This window comes from Cucurbita maxima, unplaced genomic scaffold (genome assembly GCF_002738345.1).
Source record: "Cucurbita maxima cultivar Rimu unplaced genomic scaffold, Cmax_1.0 Cma_Scf00040, whole genome shotgun sequence".
NCBI classification, from domain to species: domain Eukaryota; kingdom Viridiplantae; phylum Streptophyta; class Magnoliopsida; order Cucurbitales; family Cucurbitaceae; genus Cucurbita; species Cucurbita maxima.
The window spans coordinates 653,437-671,301 of record NW_019272056.1 but is presented as its reverse complement, the minus strand read 5'-3'; the positions used below and the strand labels follow the sequence as shown (position 1 = coordinate 671,301).

Sequence of the window (17,865 nt, the reverse complement as noted above, 5' to 3'; positions counted from 1 at the left end):
TAGCCTAAATAATATATTGATATTCAATAATTAATTAGGTAAAAGCATCATTAAAAATACAAAACTTTAATACGACCATTTTTTTTTTAATACCTCGACAGTTCTTAGATCTTCCTTTCCAATAAAATCAGGACTACAATACATTAGGAAAAATTTTATCGAATAAATAACCTAAATTTCAAAATATCGAAAAATAAAAAACAAAAACGAGAAAACAAAAATGGAGAAATTACACCTTAAGTTTTGAGTTGGGATTCCCATTTATATTACAACAGTAAAAGAATGAGAAAAATAAAAATTAATGATTTACTACAACCCAAGGATCATAATATAATTATAAATTACAAATTACAAGTACCCAAAAAAGACGATATCTAGAACTGAATGTGGAAAGTATGGAAAACGTCCCAGGGCAGCAACACCGAGTTGAAGAGAGCAGAGGTTTCACAGCAACCAAGAAATTTGGCGTTTGATTGATAACATGGCTAGGATTTTTCAACCTCCATTTGTATCTCTCGAGCTTCAATAGCTCGAACTGAATGTAGAAAGTACGAAAAAAATACGTCTCAGGACTGCAACACCGAGTTGAAAAGGGCGGAGGTTTTGGCGTTTGATTGAGATATCATGCCTACCATTTTTCGACCTCCATTCATATCTCTCAAGCTTCAAAGTCGACCCAAAATTCTGACACTATAACTCTACTGTCTGAAAATCTTAAAAAAGATGTAAAAATTACTCGTATATAAGTGAGATAGATATGAATGAGAGGGGCATTAGATATCCTCCAGAAAGCCAACGAAGAAGCTATAAAATAACCCCCTCCTGCGCCTATCCTAAAGAAACTGGGGAAAGCCTGATAAAAATCATACTGGTCACAATGGGTAGAAAAAATGACAAGTATGGCTCGAACCAAAACCAACAGTGGTTCGGTTTTGCTTGGCTCGGGTCTAGCAGTCAATTACAGCTTGGTGTGTAGCAAAACACTGATCAGTACCCATCAACCAGGCCGACCGATTAGCATATATCTTTTTTATTTTTGTAGTTCATTTTCTTCCTAATCTGTAAGCATTTAAAGTTACCATTTAGGGGGTGTGAGCTGTTCGATTTGGATTAGACTCCAATCTCATCAGATCTCGAAAAAGATACTTCATTTTCAGTTTCTAATTCGATTCGACAATTTCATCTTCTTCAAACTTCCTTAAATAATATGCTTCTTAGAAAGAAGCCTTAGTAGACAGTTTCAGACGCATACCACAGCCCAAACCAAACCACAATGTATGAAAGTATAATTCTCCACACCAATCAATTTGGGCATCTTGGATGAAGATTGAAGAAGTGGAAGGTTGAAGATCTGCAACACAACAATCACACTGACGAGGACACACAAGAATCATGTCCATTCAATCAGCGTGGTTCATTTGATCAGCGCTGCTCGGACACGTCTAAGTCACTGAAAGAACATCAGTGACCAGTCCCTCACGGTGGCAGAGGGCATTCCCATCTCCTTCTCTCTTTACTCTTTAAACCCAACCAGTTTTCAAATCTGCCCCTTCTCCCTAAGCGCCCAATTCATTGGGCGACAAACTGCTAATCGAATCAACGATATATGCAGTTTGATTGGCACGGTTATAACAGGGGGGTGGTTTGGCTCAGTTTTTCATTTCCTCAAATAAATAAAAGGTTTGGCTTTGATTTTGCCCAGAAACCGAGCTAAACCAATCACCAACTCAGACCCCTCACACAAAAGAAGTTTGCTAAAGCCAAGGAAATAAATAGCATGAAGCTCAGAAAATATAATAAAAATGTAACGATTAGACTCAAATAAAATATCAATTTTAGATTCCCTCGGAGCTGCAATCAGCAAGCTGAATCATGATGATGAAAAGGCTCATAAATATTTAAGAAAGTAAAGAAATAAGAACTTCCCTACGGAAGCCACTGACCATATCCATGCCTAAAAGCCTGCGGTTAGAAGAAACATTGCTAATATTGACAACTTTTCGAGTATAGACAGAAATAAGAACACTGCAACTCACTCATTATCGAACTAAACTTCCGTCTTGGGGCCTCTACAAAAGCCAACAAAACATTATGGTTTCAATTTTACTCATTATGGTTCCAATGCCAATCTAAGTAGGCATAACATCCATACATACTAAATATGCTCAATGTCAATCTCGTCCATCATTGATGCCTGTTTACAGTCGTTAGGCCAATATGCTTAATTAGATCTTCAGAAACTATGTTTGCAATGGAGATAGGCCTTTCGAGGGTGATAGAGGAGAAGCTAGTTAAGCCGTGACCTTCTCTTTGTTGATGCATTTAGAAAACCAAGGAGGCAAATAAATGCATGGCAGGCAGGGTCCCACTCTCATTCCTCTTCTTGTGGGTGATATGCTAGGGTAGACTGATTTTTTTTCCTTTTTATAAGAGAATTTTATTGATGATTAAAATTTACAAAAGAGATGTCACAATTTACAATGAGGAAGGAATAATTAAACAAAGTAAAATATTAAACAGTTTATACAAAGATATAGCTTCGTAAACAATATTGTTGAACAGTGTTATGTAATTTTGTGTCTTTTTTGCGAATATTCTTTTAATTTCTTTCTTTCAACAAATTTCAAAAGAAAATCATGATGCGATTTTTCTATAGGACTTCTGCATTCTTGAAAGGGTGGTATGTTAAGTACATGTCCAATAGATCCTTTACCAAGGTAAACTGTTTGAACAATTCAATGAGGGCAGTTGGGAAGGTTTAGTTATTAGAAACTTTGGAAGAGGTTTATAATTGTTTTTTCTTTTTTTGTTTTTAGTTCTAACATCTGGAAACGGAATTCAAATCTCTAACCTGAGCAATGCTCAGACTGGTTTGAATTACATTGTTTCCATCCAACATGCAAATCTTATCCAACTCAAAATGTTCAGGATACCCAAAATCTGCATATAGATAAATAGAGGAAACTCTAGTGTGTGGAGTCAATACACCAACCAATCAAGTGAAGGGCATAGTAAAGGCTAGTCCTAAAGTGAGTTCCTTAATTTTATTTTGGCGAGGAAGGCAAGCAGAGGACTTCTTTCTGAAAACCAACGGAGGAAAAAGAGATGTGCAAGCTTGAAAGTTAAAAAATATTTTTTTCTAGAAGACTAAACTTGATATTATGCAAAGCTTTTCTGGCATATTTCCCAACCTATCTCATCTAATTTCCCATGCCTGAGCTATTAGTTAAAAATTCACGTGTGATCAGGCCTATAGAAAATGGAGGTCTGCAAGAATTGTGCATTTGAACAAAAGGAATGAAGACCTTATATCAAAATGGGTCAGATAATTCAAAGAAAAAAATTTCTGATAAGTTTCTGCAATGATCAAAGAATAATCCCTATACAAAGAAATATACATGATAGAATATTTTTGCCCAAACACAACAAAAAAGCAAACTGGAAGAAAAGAATGAAGAAAAGTGTACTATTTAATTGGTGATCTAAATCAGGTATTTGGAAACCAGGGATTCAATGGAAAATAGAGTTTGTATTCCATCTTTTCACTCATTCTGAATGTATTTGGTCACAGATTCAGAATCTTATAGTACACCTTTTAACTTTTCATTTTCATCGTCAAATAATCCAAAAATAGTTTTTCGAAAGTAACCCAAAAAGAATGTCACTGAATCAGTGATTCAATTAATCCAAAAACAAGAAACTGAATCTTATTTGGATACCAAACAAGCCCTAAAATACACTAAAATGAGGATTTATGTTTAGCCACATCAAATCCTTCAAACCATTCAAGAGATTTGTCTGTGAAGATCCTTTGATTACCTTCAAACCAAACTTTTTAAATAATTGTTTTAATAGCATTCACTTAAATCAACTCTTGAACTTCACTTCTCTAACAGAGCTTGCATATAGTATTTGGAATATCTGTCAGAAACCTCAGAAACTCGAAAAAATTACACAAGTGTTGCCAGATTTCCAGAATAACGAGAAATGAGAATAAGATGCGGCTTTGATCTTCACTACCTCTCAACTTTCATAAATAGCGTATGAACAGCTGCTCGTAAAGCAGGCAAAGGCACTTGCGTTAATAAATTTTTTGAGTTGTTAAACCTTTAGCATGATCTAAATAAACGCATTGAACTTCTTCAGAATTCTAGATTTCCAGAAAACCTTGCACAAAGACTTAATAACAAGAGAAAGCTAATAAGCTAGGGGACTGAGGAAAGCAGCGAGAAGACACCTGAAATACTTGCTTCTTATACTTATAGAAAATTTGGTAACCCTTCCAGCAAAGCAAGGAACTAAATTCTTAAATTTCCGACTGAGATTTCTTCTAGAAACTAACTTCCAATAGTTCTATCCAGGGCAACATGAATTATACAAAGAATGCTGGAAACCATCCAAAAATATTTGGAAACTGAGAAAAACACTTCACACTGTAAAATGAGACAATTTCTCAAAGAAACACCTCAAAATTATGAGTTATTCCACCAAGAACAAACCTTCGCTACTACCTCCAAAAGAGAAATGTTGCTATATCTCAGACCATTCTTGTTGCCTCGGAAATATCTCAAAACATTCTCAGATCAAAGTAGGATATGGAAAGCAGATACTTGGGAAGATGCCTGGAACGACAATAAATTACTTGTTGCTACATTTCCTACTTTTTGTGATGGAACCTTAAGCTAAAAAGAGTAAGTAAAACACTGGGATGAACGAATTAAGGTTTGAAAACTGGAGGAAAAACGAAAACTAACTAACTTGGGATATGAAGAGCCTAGAAATGTATAAATGCTGAAAAATATGGGGAAAGGGTCCATTTGGGAGTGCTTTTCACCATGGCAAGAGAACTTTAAGAGTTAAAAGTGATTCCTACCTAGAAAGTTTGTTTTTTAAATACAATTTGAAAGCACCTATCAAAAAATCCAATGGCACACTTAGAATTGCTTTTTAAAGTAACAAATCATTGGTGCTCTAATCAAGTGCCTTTAAGTTTACACAATCTCCATGATTCACATTTTTCCTCGATTACACACTATACACATTTTTCTCTCGTTAATTTCTCACTTCCCACTTTTTCTCACTCATCTCTCTTCACGCATCTTTTCTCTCACTAACTTCTCATAACAAACTCATCAATTTCCCGCTGAACTTTCTCCCATCACAATATGGACACTTTCTCACACTAATAACAGTCTCTCTCTATACATACAATTTCTCTCACAATAATCTCTAAATGCTTTCTCCCATATTTAATTTTTTTTTGTAAATTTACTTATCATCACAGTAAATTTTTTAGCGAGTGCAAGCTACCTAGAATTCAAAATGTCCCAAGAGATTGCAATAATCTCTCTTTTAATCTGTTCGATGAAAAGTTGTCTCTGGTTCAAAAAAAAAGCCCCAAGAGATTGTTTCTTATTTGATCGATGCAAAAGGAATGTACCATGTATCTCAATTGTAAGAAGAAGAAGATGAAGCCGGCTCCACTTACTTTGGAGAGAAAAAGAAGAGGAGGAGAAGCAAAAGACAAAAAAAGGACAAAAAGGAAAAGAAAAAAGAATGTGTCTAAACATGGTTATGAGTGACTATGGATAAAAAGATATAGAAGGCTATTTTATGGAAAATAAATGGGGGCTGGGAAGATTTCCTAGAATTCTGCTAGTTATCATTTGTTAGGGTGCATTCCATAGTTCTCACTGTAGCAGTTGTTGTATGACCGTCCTTCAAGTATAATAAGAAAGTGATATGTATGCAGTCTTTTGGTTTGTTTAGTTAATAAGAAACCAAACTATTTTTTAGGACAAGGCTATGGATTCAGAAGAAATGTGGGGAGTATTGTAGAATTTTATCTTATTCCAGGTGTACACTTTGTTTAGTTAATAAGATTGAGTTATGGGACTGGTGGTTTAACCTATGAAGCAACAGTATGCTAATAGCAACAGACGAGAGGCAGCATTACATGATGCTCAACTAAGAACAAAAAAAGTTTCTAAACTCCATGGGTTCTCCTACGAATAAAAATGGCTGGAACCTAAACTTTATGACATTACTGTGAAAAAAGAGTCAATAGTGCAAGAAAGAGAATTTAAGCAACAGTGTAAGGTTAATAAATAGAAACACGGCAAAGAAATTTGCAACTAAGGCATCTTTACATCAAACACATTCTTACCACCTCAAACAAAGATGACTTGATAACCTTTCCACTGAACTTTCAGCATTTTGGTAGACTTCTTTGCCCAGAAAAGTACAGGTTGAATTGAAATATCTATTATGAAAAACAAATTTCACCAAAAAAAATAGAAAATAGAAAATCAACTCTAAATATTGACCTTGGAAGCTTAAATAATTATCAGATCTTCAATAAGAAAATAAAATTTGAAATGGAAATGAATTTCAACAACAAAATCATACACAAGCTCAACCCATAAATCCAACATTAATTAAGAACAGAAAAGAATTCCCTCGTCCACACTTAAGAAGATGAAAAATAACAGTTTATACTTTCTGCTGGACGAGATAAACAGTCACTAGGTCATATAGCAAGTAGGTGATTTCTCGTAAGAGCCAAAAAATCCATTTTAGCAATCACCAATTCTGACATAGCACTGTAGGCTGTTCAGTCTATACATAAGAAGCCACTAATACATCTAATACAGTATTTCAACTAGTATTGCATGATTGACAGACGTCCTACTAGCTTTTCTTTAGATGCAGTTCTTAATACCTTGATTAAACTATTATGCATGAATCCTTCTTTCCATTGCAACTTTTCATTAAAAATGAAAAGAGGAGAATTATAGGTTTTCTTTGGAGTCTGTTTTTCAAAGGCAAAGCAAACATTCTTTGGAGTTGTGCGGTTTGGGCCCCCCTTTAGGACATTTGGAAGGAGAGAAACCATAGGATTTTTTTTTTTTTGTATTAGTGTACAGCATACAACTACACCCTCTAACCCTAAAAAAGTCTTTCGTAATTCTCGTCATCTTAAGACCATTAACTGAAAGGACCTTTTTTGTAATCTTTTAGTCTTTGGGAAGGTTTCTATCCACGCCCCAAAATTGTTGACCCTTTATTACTAATACATAATTTCTTATCAAGAGAACAAACAAACAAACAAAAAAAACTGTTTTCTTGAATATCTGCCACCATTCATCCCTTGTGTTAATCACAATATCAGATCTAATTTCTACATTCATACGTCACTCAGATCTAATCACTAAAACACAGTAGTGCAGATATCTAAGGGCAAGTGCTCACAGTTTCAAAAGAAACTAGTATCTTATCTTAGATATATCATCAAAGAGAACGAGTGTCTACTTTAAACTAAGAACTGACCACCCCTATAATTAAATAAACAAACAATAGAAAACTGGTTAAAATGATACGCGGTTTAGAAACATGCTTATGCTTACAATAAGTTCAATCATTATTATGGGCTTGCCAATTTGTAAATATCCCTATGCCACTCAGATTAACCAAACTCAAAGATGCCCAATCTGTTATGAAGCAAGGCACTCAAGCCTCCCTAGTTTTTCTTTTTCTTTCTTACCACCAGTTAATAAAAAAAATTAAAATTAAAGTACAGAAATTATTGGAAGCACTTTCCTAGTGAAATTTTGGTCTGTACAAGGTAAACTTGGCATACAAGACATGAAGAGTTGTATCAAGAATAGCCATGTCCATTGCTCACTTACCCTAATGCTAAGGCACACAAGTCCGGAAAACTTTATTTAGTTTCTTTTGATATAATTTATTTTAAATAGGAGAATTTTATTCGTTTCAGCACTGAAAACAAAACCTAAGTGAAAAACAAAATATGTTTCCAATAATGTTGATTGACGAAACATTATGGTTTCAGATGAAATGGCATTTAAAGGCCGGAAGACGAATGGAATACGCAACCAAAACAAAAAACACAACGAAGTGATAACCATAAACTAAACTTCTACTACATAATGTTGATGTCTACATGAACCCATCCCAGAGCCAAATATTAAAATTTAGAGACAACCACAAACTGAACTGCCACAAAACTTCATCCTCAAAAACCATCTTCATACATGGCAGATCAACCTGAAATAACAAAACTAGAATAAACCACCCGAATAGAAAAGTATAGATGAGGAATCACCTATATCACTAGATGCAACAAGACCAGGGAAACAAAATTGGCCCCAGTAAAACGTAGTCCATGAGTGTGATGAGAAGAGTTGCAAGTTCAATGTTTTTTCCCACGGCTCTCAAGACCAACATTCTTTGACTTGCCATCTTCGGAGGAATGATCATTTGGAGTGCTACAAGGAAGTAATATGCATCAAATTCTAATCAACATAAACTCAGAAGAATAAGACAGCAGCAATTTAAAAAATAGGATGGCGTATTTACATTTTATGTTTCTTTGCATTTTGTTTGATGCTCTGCACCATATCCATAGCCATCTTCTGGTGCTCTCTAGTCTGTGAATGCAGCTCCAAGCCTTCAACTGTTTCACAATCAAGTTTACAAATCCTACACCATCCCGTGCTGGTTGGTTTCCGCTTCCTTGAGTTATCAAAAGATTCGACGTCTCCCTGAAGATTCTTATTTTCAGAAAACAAGAAATAGAAATAGAAATGCAGAAAGAAATAATAAATATGTATAAATGTGAACATGAAACTTAACTGCAAAAAATCTACCATCCTCTGCAAGCCCCTGACGAGAAAAACTGCTTCTAAACCCAGGTTCGCCAATTCGTGGATGATTTTTCCTATGCCCTCCACCAAATGACTCAAAGTTACCAAGCACAGACAGATCTCCTATTCGTGAATGACCGGGATGTGAGCCAAAAGCAGATGGCTCACCCAAACGTAAATGCCCAGGCATGCTTCGAGGTCCAAAATGTCTATCTTGTCCAATCAAATCACCAGTTCTCATATGTTCACTAATCCTAAAGTTACCAGGGCCCTCAAAATCACCTCTTTGAAGATGGCTTCGAAAAATAGGAAATCTAGACTCACGGAATGAAAGTGGATCACCAAAATGACGAGGAAATTCTTGACCATCAATTTCCTCCACACCTGGAAACCCAGGATGACCTCCAAACCCACGTCCGTGATACTCATGAAGAGGACTTCTTGGACCAAATCCATCTACAAAACGCCGACCATAACTACCTGGTACAGGAAAATCAGAATGCCCACGAGATCGGTCTGGTGGTCCAATAGAATCTTCATAAAAACCAATTGGTCTTTCAGCATCTGTAGGATGTAATGCACCACCCATATGACGAGGAGGCAAGATTCTTGAAGCAGCAGCACCATCACCAGTATCATAATTTTGGCCATGCACTCCTCTGTCAAAGGGTCTCAAAGAGTAATTTCCAATTCTCTGAGCAAGATCAGTTTCTAAATGAGAAGGCCTGGGAAATTGCCTGAGAACATCTTCAGCATCTGTCTGATTAATAGGACGGCGAGCTGTATCTTGCGGAAAAGAATTCAACTGTTCTTCATGCATCAGCTTGAACCTTTCATCCCTGAAACCAAGTTTGGAAGAGGAGTCCAGACCTGGGGCACCATTCAAAGACAACACACTAGGAGGCATCCCTGTGAGATGTGGTGGTGGCCGATGTTCCATGGTCCCAGGAAGATGAGAATCAGGTCTTGGCCTTTGATTTGAAAATATCTCAGCCTCCAAAGGATGAATGGGACGCTGAGCATGCAGCTGTCCCCTTGTATCAAAAGCCCCAGGAAGCTTTGAACGGAAGTGCGCCCCAACAGGATCACCTAGAGACGTCTTTGAGCCCCCTTGAGAAGCAGATGGTTGGCTTAGACTATAGGTTGCTTGAGAACCAACGGATCGCTCCAAAGCTTGCTGAGGACCATAGTGACCTGGCCCTCTACCAAAAGATGGAGCAGAACCAGATTCTGGAATGCCACCCGGAGGAAACGGTTCAGATGGATTGAAAGGTTGTCCAGGATGAGCCACCAAGCCAGGAGCCCGTGGCCTAACTTGCATGGATGGATTATTTGAAACCTGTGCCTGATGATAGGGTCCTGGAGGAGGTGCCTGTAACAAAGGTGCTATCGCACCTTGTTGAAGTGAAGATGACACGTAACTACTCGGTGGTGTCTGATGTCTTGTATGGGCAACTAGAGAAGCTGGATGAGAAGTCTGTGCTGCGCCAATTTGAGTACCACCAGTTTGAGGCGGATTTTTATCTTGATAGCTATGCTGATTCAACATATCAGGACTACCAGGTATTAAAGAAGATGTAGTAGTGGCACCCTGTTGGCTCTCATCTGCACCAGAGGAAGGGTGCAGAGTTCCACTAGTGTCAGTCGGAATCCTCTTGCTACGTAGTTCAGTGTCTTGTGATGGAACCTTCTGAAGAAAACCTTCCTGATTTCCTTTATTCTCAATAACACGATCCTCCATTTTCTTCGGTTCAGTGCTAAGATCTTTCTGGTCCTGAATACCAACTTCTCCCAGTTTATCATTGCTCGAATGATCAAAAGTACTTTCTGTTGCTTCTACCTTTACCTCAACCTGCTTGGCCTTACCACTGTCACCTACATGCAAATTAGAGTCCGTAACCCCATTTTGTGGAGTACTTTCGGTAGATACATCAGCCTGAATAGATTTATCCCCAACAGCATATCTACCTTTATCATCGGGCACCTTCAAGCTAGCTAAAGATTTTTCAGTCTTTAACCCACCAACATCTGCCCCCAGATTCGATGTCACATCCAAATGATTTACAGCTCTTTTGGTATCCTTTTGAGAAGATGATCCACTGTCTCGTCCTTCCGGGCCTTTTTCTAATTTGCGTTCAGCAAATCCATCTGGCAACTGCACCTGGTTACTATTATTACCAAATACGTGTCCCTGTTTTATAGTTGGCTGGTTAGCACCAGGCTGTAATGGCCTCATTGGAACACCAACCATGGACTGTGAATAAGGAATAGATTGTACTCCTTGGTTAGGCACTAGAGGCCTTCCTTCAGTGTTTAGAGAAGGATTGTGTTGCATGCCATGAGGTAAATTGATGTTGTGCTGCAAATGCGCATAACCATGATTAGGTTGTGACAAAGAATTAGGAGGTCCAGGTGGACGCATTTGGGGAGTCATATGCAGTTGATTCTGTATAAACTGCCCTTGCTGTCCATAATGCTGGTGTTGATGCACAACTTGCTGGGATGCAGACTGTTGCACTAGCGGCATGACAGGACGCTGGCTGGCTGGTTGTCCAGGCCCTCCAGGTTGTTGGGCGTGGGAGTGTATATGTAGTTGTTGTGCTGCGGAAACATTTTGTACCTGATTGGAGGACGGCAACATCGGTGGCTGTTGCTGGTTTTGGTACAGAGGAGGTTGGGGTGGGCGCATGGGAGGTGGCTGCGGCAATTGAGACTGCATTTGAACTAGCGATTGGGATTGTTGGTGAGCCACACCTTGCGCATGCGCCGGTAGGACATTTTGAGGAACTCCCAACTGCATTTGCTGGTGATGCTGTGGCTGGGGATAAGAAGGATAGCCTGTTGCAGCATATGTTGGTTGATTCTGCATTTGGGGTTGTGCATTAGGTGTCATTGATAGAGACTGATTGATCTGTGGGTTAGGAAGCTGAGAATGGTGTTGAGCTGGGGCTTGCAACTGGGACTGTGGCTGAGAAACAGAATGGTGCGGTGGATGGAAAGGAGGATGCACCTGTTGCTGAATTTGGGCCTGGGAATGTGGTATCTGGGAATGAGGCTGCTGATACTGAGGCATGTGTACAGGTTGCTGCGAATTGGGCTGAACTTGGGGATATGACTGAGGTTGAGGTTGAGGTTGAGGTTGAGGTTGTGCTTGGCCATGTGCTGGCGGGTGACCCTGCGGTTGGATCTGAGAATGCGCAGTTGCAGCAGCATGATAAATCTGCTGTTGAGGGTTGACTTGTCCCTGGTTTTGAGATTGTCCAACCACAGGCGTTTGGACATGCATGTGTACTTGAGATTGTCCATGTGGCTGAGTTGGTGGTTGAGGCTGTGACAGAGATTGGGGCTGGGGTTGGGGTTGGGGTTGGGATTGTGATTGGGGTTGGGGATGGGCTGCAACTTGGGTTTGAGATTGAGGCTGTGGCTGTGGCTGTGGCTGTGGCTGTGGCTGAGTCTGGGGCTGAATGTAAGCCTGAGATGGATGCTGGGTAGCCACGTGTGAAGGAAGAGCCTGAGATGGTTGTGGCTGCTGATACGGAACACCTCCTTGTTGCTGGTAAGGGTAGTAGTGCTGGTACTGCTGTTGATAAGAATCATATCCAGGATACTGCTGATAGTATTGCTGATACTGTTGTTGCTGCTGTTGATACCACTGCTCCGAAGTCGGCACAGCAGCTTCAGCAACAGCCGGACCCTGAGAACTTGCGTTAGCCTGCTGATTGGTATCTTGTGCAGGAGCACTAGCTGCTACATTCTGCGAAGATTGGGCTTGGGACTTACCCATTCCAGCAGACTGAGCCTGATCAGTAGCAGCTGCAGTGCCACTGGTTGTGGTGCCCTGAGCACCGTCTGCTTGCTGTGCTTGAGACTGTACACCCTGCCATTCAACAATATAAACGAAAATCAGCAAACAAGAATAAAAATAAACATCTAGACGCTTCTATCTTTACTTCTCAAACTGAATGGCAATTTAAAACAAGAGCAACATTGCACTCACCGGACAAGTTTGTGCATGCTCCTGTACTTGCCGATGTACAAGCTGAATTCCACATCGATTGCATAAAACGGGGGAATTGCCGAATGCACATCCAGAACAATGAGTTACGCAATCCGACAATGGCCCTTGCCAAGTGCATCCACTCCTATGATACAGGCAATGAACGGCTATTTTGCCGATGGTATCAGCAAGAGTTTTATTTGATTCAATGAGTGGCTGCAAGAAATAGTGAAATTGTACGCATAAATATAGATGGATGTAACACGAGCACAAGAGTTAATGGCCACAGAAATAGAAGATACAACCTTAGAATCAGCTTCTGTAACCAAGTAGCCGTCATATGGGCAAGCCCTGGTAGTGCTAACTACATAGGTTAAACAAGGCTTGCAATACAAGTGAGTGCACTGTGACTGCAACGCTTCATGTGGATAAACAAGCAATCGGCAAACTGGACAGAAATACTCCCCAGCAAGAGACTGAATGTTCAATATGCACTCGTTGTCAAACCCCATACTGAAGTTAACTTTCTGCTGCAATTCCTACCGCATCAACCTCTCCACCTGAGTTCACCTGAGAAGTCAGTGGTTTTCATTGTACAACATTACAAAACACAATGAGATAGAAGCAAGAATTATCCAGAAAAGGAAAAAAAAAATCAATTGATCGAAGCAAGGATGTGATATATGACAGTGAAAGCCATTTAAGCCAAACGCTTCGAAAATGTACTCCCATAGTGTCTGTTGTGGACGAACACTTCAGATTGAAATCAATTACGAACCACATTTTCAAAACTTTTACTTAAAATAGATACTGTAGAAGCTAATCAGTCCAGAAGACGGGTAAATGAACATGGAACGAAGAACAACTCCGAAAATGGAGATTGACAACCCGAAAACCAACAAAAGGAAAGGAAGGGCCTGATCAGAGATCAAACAACGAAGTCGTGCACAAATTTCAAACGCTACCATTTCGTACCTCCAAGAAACAAGACACGAGCTTTCAGATTCGATAACCGCTTATAATCATCGCCGACACAGCTGAAGCCGCGAATTAGCAAGAAGAAATATTTAGGGTTTGGATTACCGAACAAGTTATCAAATTGGAGGTAGAAAAATCCAAAGAAAATTATGAAGAAATCAAGTTCAGATTAGCGAAATGGCTTCAAATGGTAAAAGATTCCTTCGCGATTGGCACCGGCACCACCAGTGAAGGAACTTCGAAAAAAAAGCTGTGGCGGTGAAAAAGAAGAAAGCTGAGTCTCCTGAGCCCTAAACTCGGCCATGGGTCTGTAGAAATTAGATGCCTACTTCCTCTTTATCTGCTGACGGCGTTTGATGAAACGCTGCAAATACCCTAACCAGGTTAACGGCGTTGGATAAAATGCTGCAAATAAACTAAGCAGCTTAACGACGCTTTGAGATTCTAAGTAGCTATTAATTTTTTCCAACCATTATTAATTTTCGCTAAATTTTCCGTGACGAACACAAATTGTATGATATTGTCCATTTTGAAAATAAGCTCAAGTGGTTTTGGTTTGAGCTCCCTAAAAAACCTTGTACCAATTGAGAGAGTATTTTTTATTTATAAATACATGATCATTTTTTAAATTAGTCGATGTAGGACTTTCATCCTCCAACACATCCCCTACAAAGTACGTCTCTCCTTAATCGAGGCTCGATTCCTTTGAAGTCTTAGTCATTTTTTACTGCCTTCGTACTTTCGAGAAGGCTTGACTCCCTGTCACATAGCTCTAAGTCGCTATCACACGTGTTTTAGATCTCATTTTTCATCGAAAAGTTATATACCCGAACCACATTAATCTTCAAACATTTATGAAAAGTTAAAAATACTCATTTTATAAAGTTGGGTTAATATAAACATTTTTTTAAACTTAAAAAAAAAAACTGTTAAAGTTAAAAATTATCTTTGCCTTTAATACATGGACGAGAATTCTCAAAAAAAAAAAAAAACCCCACATAAACTTCGAAAATTTAGAAAAAATTAAAAAAAAAATAATTTTTTATTAAGTGAGTATTAATAAAAAAAATTAAGTTTAATGGTAAAGCTTAAAAGTACGTTTTTTTTAAGTCTATTAAGCAGAGTAGTTTAATAATTTTTGTAAAATTTTAGTAGTTAAAGGGTATTTTTGAGATAAAATATTATATTTTTATTACTTTATTGCAGGTTAATTGAAAAATGCAAATAAATTTGTATTTTTAAATTTCAAAATATTACATTTGAAATTAAAAAAAAAAAAACAGCCTCGTCGAACTTTGAAAAATATTTAAGAAAATACCAAAGATACCCTTCCAATTTTCTTCCCGAGCCAAGGCAATCGAGAGAATCGCGCGCTGTTGTATAGTCCACATTTATCTTCTTCGTCACTGCGATTCAATTGCAGATCAGTCCCTCCGCCGTCTCCTCCGCCTCTGCAACGACGGTAGCGGACAAGGGGGATCGAATTCTTGAAATTTGGTTGAGATCAGTTTTCGCAATTCTGCTGTTGTTGATTTTGAACTGTAAGCGCCTATCCTATGACTTTCCCGTTTTCTGTTTCTTGTTCCCATTTGCTCAAATTTGACGAAACAAGAATTGTTTGATAATCCTTCTCATGTCTTGTATTCAAAATTTAGAAATATTTCCTTCTCTTCTCTGTTCAACTCTAACCTAGGAATGATTTTGAAACGCTATAGAGACTGCCAGAAGAAGAGGCGCGAACTGCAAACCTCCGCGCACTTATCGATAGTAAACAAATGAAGTCAATCTCAAATGAGTTTTTTATGATTTTTTTGTTAATTTATACGTTAAAAGTATGCTTTGTAAACTGAGTGTTCATTTCTGGTTTTTTGTAATTTCGAACCCCCATTGTGCTAATTTTGGGGTTCTAAACTTCTGGGGCGATAAAAAGGAAGCATAATCCTCGGAATCGAATCAGTTTTATGGCAGGTTTAGTTGATTTCAATTATGCAGTTTTGCAAGCTCCTGTGTGATGAACATCGAATTTGATCAATTAATTACTCTATACTGCAGCTTCATTCTAGTGGAAGAATTTCTTTCAGCACTATAATCAGTTGCTGTAGTAGTTTATGGGTTCAGTAATCATCAAATGAAGCCTAAGTTTTCCATTAAGCTGATCTTTTTATCTTTTTATTTTGATCATTTTGCTTGTTTGTTATTGTTGGTAGATATAATGGTGATATTGTACTGCGACCTTACTTAAGAGGGTCAGATTGCTATGAACGTTCAAGTTCTCTTGTTTTCAACGTCGGCAAAGACAAATCATTGCGTTCAGAAAATAATGATTCGAAAACGCTTCCAAGAGGCTAAAACAGGTAATCTAGGAATCGTTTACGCGTCGTTTCTTCCATTTCAGCTTTGATATATGAACTTGCTGTTGGATAAAATGCTTGAAATCGATATTTGTGTATTCTATATATGCTTAGTTTTCTTGGAACGGGATCTCAGGTCTGCAACTGGGGAAATCGATTAGAACTGAGAAGTTTTTGAAGAAAGTTGGACTTGGTAGAGAGGATCATTACTTCTGGAAGCAAATTGGAAAGGCTTTGCTGTGTACGTATACTCTGATCGGCGCTGCATGGCTTTACAATGAAGCATCGCCATTTGGTTGGTGGACGCTGAAGCCACGGTCCAAGGCAGAGAAAGATCTTGCTCATCTCTACGAGCGGCGGGAGTTTCCATATCCAGGTTTGTTAAATCATCACAGTGCCCCAAAAACATCAAGTTCATTATCATATGAAATTGGGAAGTTGCATAACTTTCATTGCTAATGAAAGAATTAGGGGAAGTCCTACAAACCAAGTTGAGCTTGAGGGCTGTTTGCAGCCATGATACTTCAAAACTAGTAATTTGAGCAATCACTTCAATAGATGTATGAGTTTGTTGCAACTCAACTCTGGTCTATCGATAGTTGGGTATCAGTATTGTTTAAAAGCTCTCATAGTCGTAGTTTGAGCGATCTTAGATTTAACAACTTTAACAATCTTCGAGTCTATGACGATAACTCGAAGTATGGAGTTACGACAACCGTGTTTAGTTGCAATGAGTTCATTAGTTTGAGGGTGATTGCTTAAACTAAAAGTTGGACAGTGTGATTGTAATAACTAGATTTGAGTTCATTATGAAACCCAGGTGATGAAGAAGCTATGGAGGAGTTCATTGCGAAGGGAGGAATGATCGGAACGGCGATCGGTCCAAAGGGGATGGTTGATTTTGATAAGGATTCTTATAACTATGAGAAAGAATTAGAGAAGTACAAGCTGGAGCAAGAGGCCCAGAAGCTATGGTTCAGGATGAGAAACGAGGTTATTTCAGAGCTTCAGGAGAAGGGCTACGATGTTGAGTGAGGTAATACTCTTGAATGCCTTAATTTGTGAAGATGTTCTGAAATAGTCATATGTCTTAATTTGTGAAGATGTTCTGAAATAGTCATATGTCTGAGTCCTTCATGTTTGGGACCCCTCTATCTGATGTGATGATGTGATGACTTTTGTGGAAGGGCCCTCTCACATCTGACTAGCACCATCCACTGTGCACAAATACCGAAGGCTTAGTGGGTATTATTTTAGTTTAAATCAACCTTCAGACTCATATTCGTGTCGTGGTGGAGTATTTATTTGTTTAAAATTTGTGATCCTATTAAAATTGATTTTATGCCGTAATAAATTATTGATTTTCAAAAAATATATTTTTGTTTAAAAGTTATGATCCTATTAATTTAATGCTCAATAAATTAATGCTTTTCAATTAATTTTATTCTTAATAAATAAATTGATTTTCGGAAAATATTGAATGCTCTGGGGATCTAATAAAAAAACATTATAACGTTGGAGGACCTATTTGACATTGGTAGTTTGATGTCATCAGGTATTTAACAAAATAAATAATTAACCTAAAGCTACCATATTTATATAAAAAATTAAGACCCCTCTCGAAAGATTCGTAAAGAAAAATTTATTACTGTGCTTGGAGGGGTGCGCCAATCCCACACCATAGTGCAACGCAAGGGCGACGCACGAGGGCCCAGTAGCAAGCTACTGTGGTGGGCCGTCCCTCATAAAAAATTAATTTAATATCATGTGGGCCAATAGCCCACGTATCAGATATCAAACTGATAAGAACAGATACTACACTTGATCTTAGCCAAAAGGCCGAGAAAGGTATGCCTTACAGAATGAACTCAGG

The 17,865-nt window shown here is 38.3% G+C and overlaps 2 protein-coding genes and 1 non-coding gene across 8 annotated transcripts; 1 reads left to right on the top strand and 2 right to left on the bottom strand.

The window, feature by feature from the left end:
* Positions 1 to 209: 209 nt before the first annotated feature.
* Positions 210 to 13,970, bottom strand: LOC111469461 (AT-rich interactive domain-containing protein 1A-like). 4 transcript variants are annotated; one of them, XR_002714872.1, is made up of 9 exons: positions 13,639 to 13,970; positions 12,969 to 13,223; positions 12,664 to 12,879; positions 8,656 to 12,543; positions 8,380 to 8,564; positions 8,126 to 8,288; positions 6,167 to 6,262; positions 633 to 713; positions 210 to 535 (listed from the first exon to the last, which is right to left on the bottom strand). XR_002714872.1 is itself a non-coding variant. In XM_023114734.1 (6 exons), the coding sequence occupies exons 2-6, from the start codon at positions 13,173 to 13,175 to the stop codon at positions 8,213 to 8,215; spliced, it is 4,572 nt and encodes a 1,523-aa protein (XP_022970502.1). In that variant the 5' UTR covers positions 13,176 to 13,233; positions 13,639 to 13,970; the 3' UTR covers positions 7,889 to 8,212. The 4 variants fall into 4 exon arrangements, 2 of the variants coding, with proteins under 2 accessions (XP_022970502.1, XP_022970501.1); XR_002714871.1 differs by lacking the exons at positions 210 to 535; positions 633 to 713 and having other exon boundaries at positions 6,019 to 6,262; XM_023114734.1 differs by lacking the exons at positions 210 to 535; positions 633 to 713; positions 6,167 to 6,262 and having other exon boundaries at positions 7,889 to 8,288; positions 12,969 to 13,233.
* Positions 13,971 to 14,982: 1,012 nt separating this feature from the next.
* Positions 14,983 to 17,280, top strand: LOC111469507. 3 transcript variants are annotated; one of them, XM_023114804.1, is made up of 5 exons: positions 14,983 to 15,182; positions 15,694 to 15,739; positions 15,849 to 15,995; positions 16,129 to 16,368; positions 16,813 to 17,280. In XM_023114804.1, the coding sequence occupies exons 3-5, from the start codon at positions 15,899 to 15,901 to the stop codon at positions 17,025 to 17,027; spliced, it is 552 nt and encodes a 183-aa protein (XP_022970572.1). In that variant the 5' UTR covers positions 14,983 to 15,182; positions 15,694 to 15,739; positions 15,849 to 15,898; the 3' UTR covers positions 17,028 to 17,280. The 3 variants fall into 3 exon arrangements, with proteins under 3 accessions (XP_022970572.1, XP_022970570.1, XP_022970571.1); XM_023114803.1 differs by lacking the exon at positions 15,694 to 15,739 and having other exon boundaries at positions 14,984 to 15,182; positions 16,813 to 17,041; positions 17,078 to 17,280; XM_023114802.1 differs by lacking the exon at positions 15,694 to 15,739.
* Positions 17,281 to 17,649: 369 nt separating this feature from the next.
* On the bottom strand, positions 17,650 to 17,844 carry LOC111469583. Its single transcript, XR_002714902.1, has one exon. It is a non-coding gene; the product is annotated as a U2 spliceosomal RNA (small nuclear RNA).
* Between the last annotated feature and the right edge of the window lie 21 nt (positions 17,845 to 17,865).

What these genes read in the sequence shown, in the direction of transcription:
- LOC111469461 (XM_023114734.1), bottom strand. Translation starts at nt 13,175, where the DNA reads ATGGGGTTTGACAACGAGTGCATATTGAACATTCAGTCTCTTGCTGGG. An exon ending in AGCATGCACAAACTTGTCCG is followed by an intron (nt 12,544 to 12,663) that starts GTGAGTGCAATG and finishes GTTGAATGGCAG; the next exon opens with GGTGTACAGTCTCAAGCACA. An exon ending in AATGCAAAGAAACATAAAAT is followed by an intron (nt 8,289 to 8,379) that starts GTAAATACGCCA and finishes ACTTCCTTGTAG; the next exon opens with CACTCCAAATGATCATTCCT.
- LOC111469507 (XM_023114802.1), top strand. Translation starts at nt 15,899, where the DNA reads ATGAACGTTCAAGTTCTCTTGTTTTCAACGTCGGCAAAGACAAATCAT. An exon ending in CTTCCAAGAGGCTAAAACAG is followed by an intron (nt 15,996 to 16,128) that starts GTAATCTAGGAA and finishes ACGGGATCTCAG; the next exon opens with GTCTGCAACTGGGGAAATCG. An exon ending in GCGGGAGTTTCCATATCCAG is followed by an intron (nt 16,369 to 16,812) that starts GTTTGTTAAATC and finishes TATGAAACCCAG; the next exon opens with GTGATGAAGAAGCTATGGAG.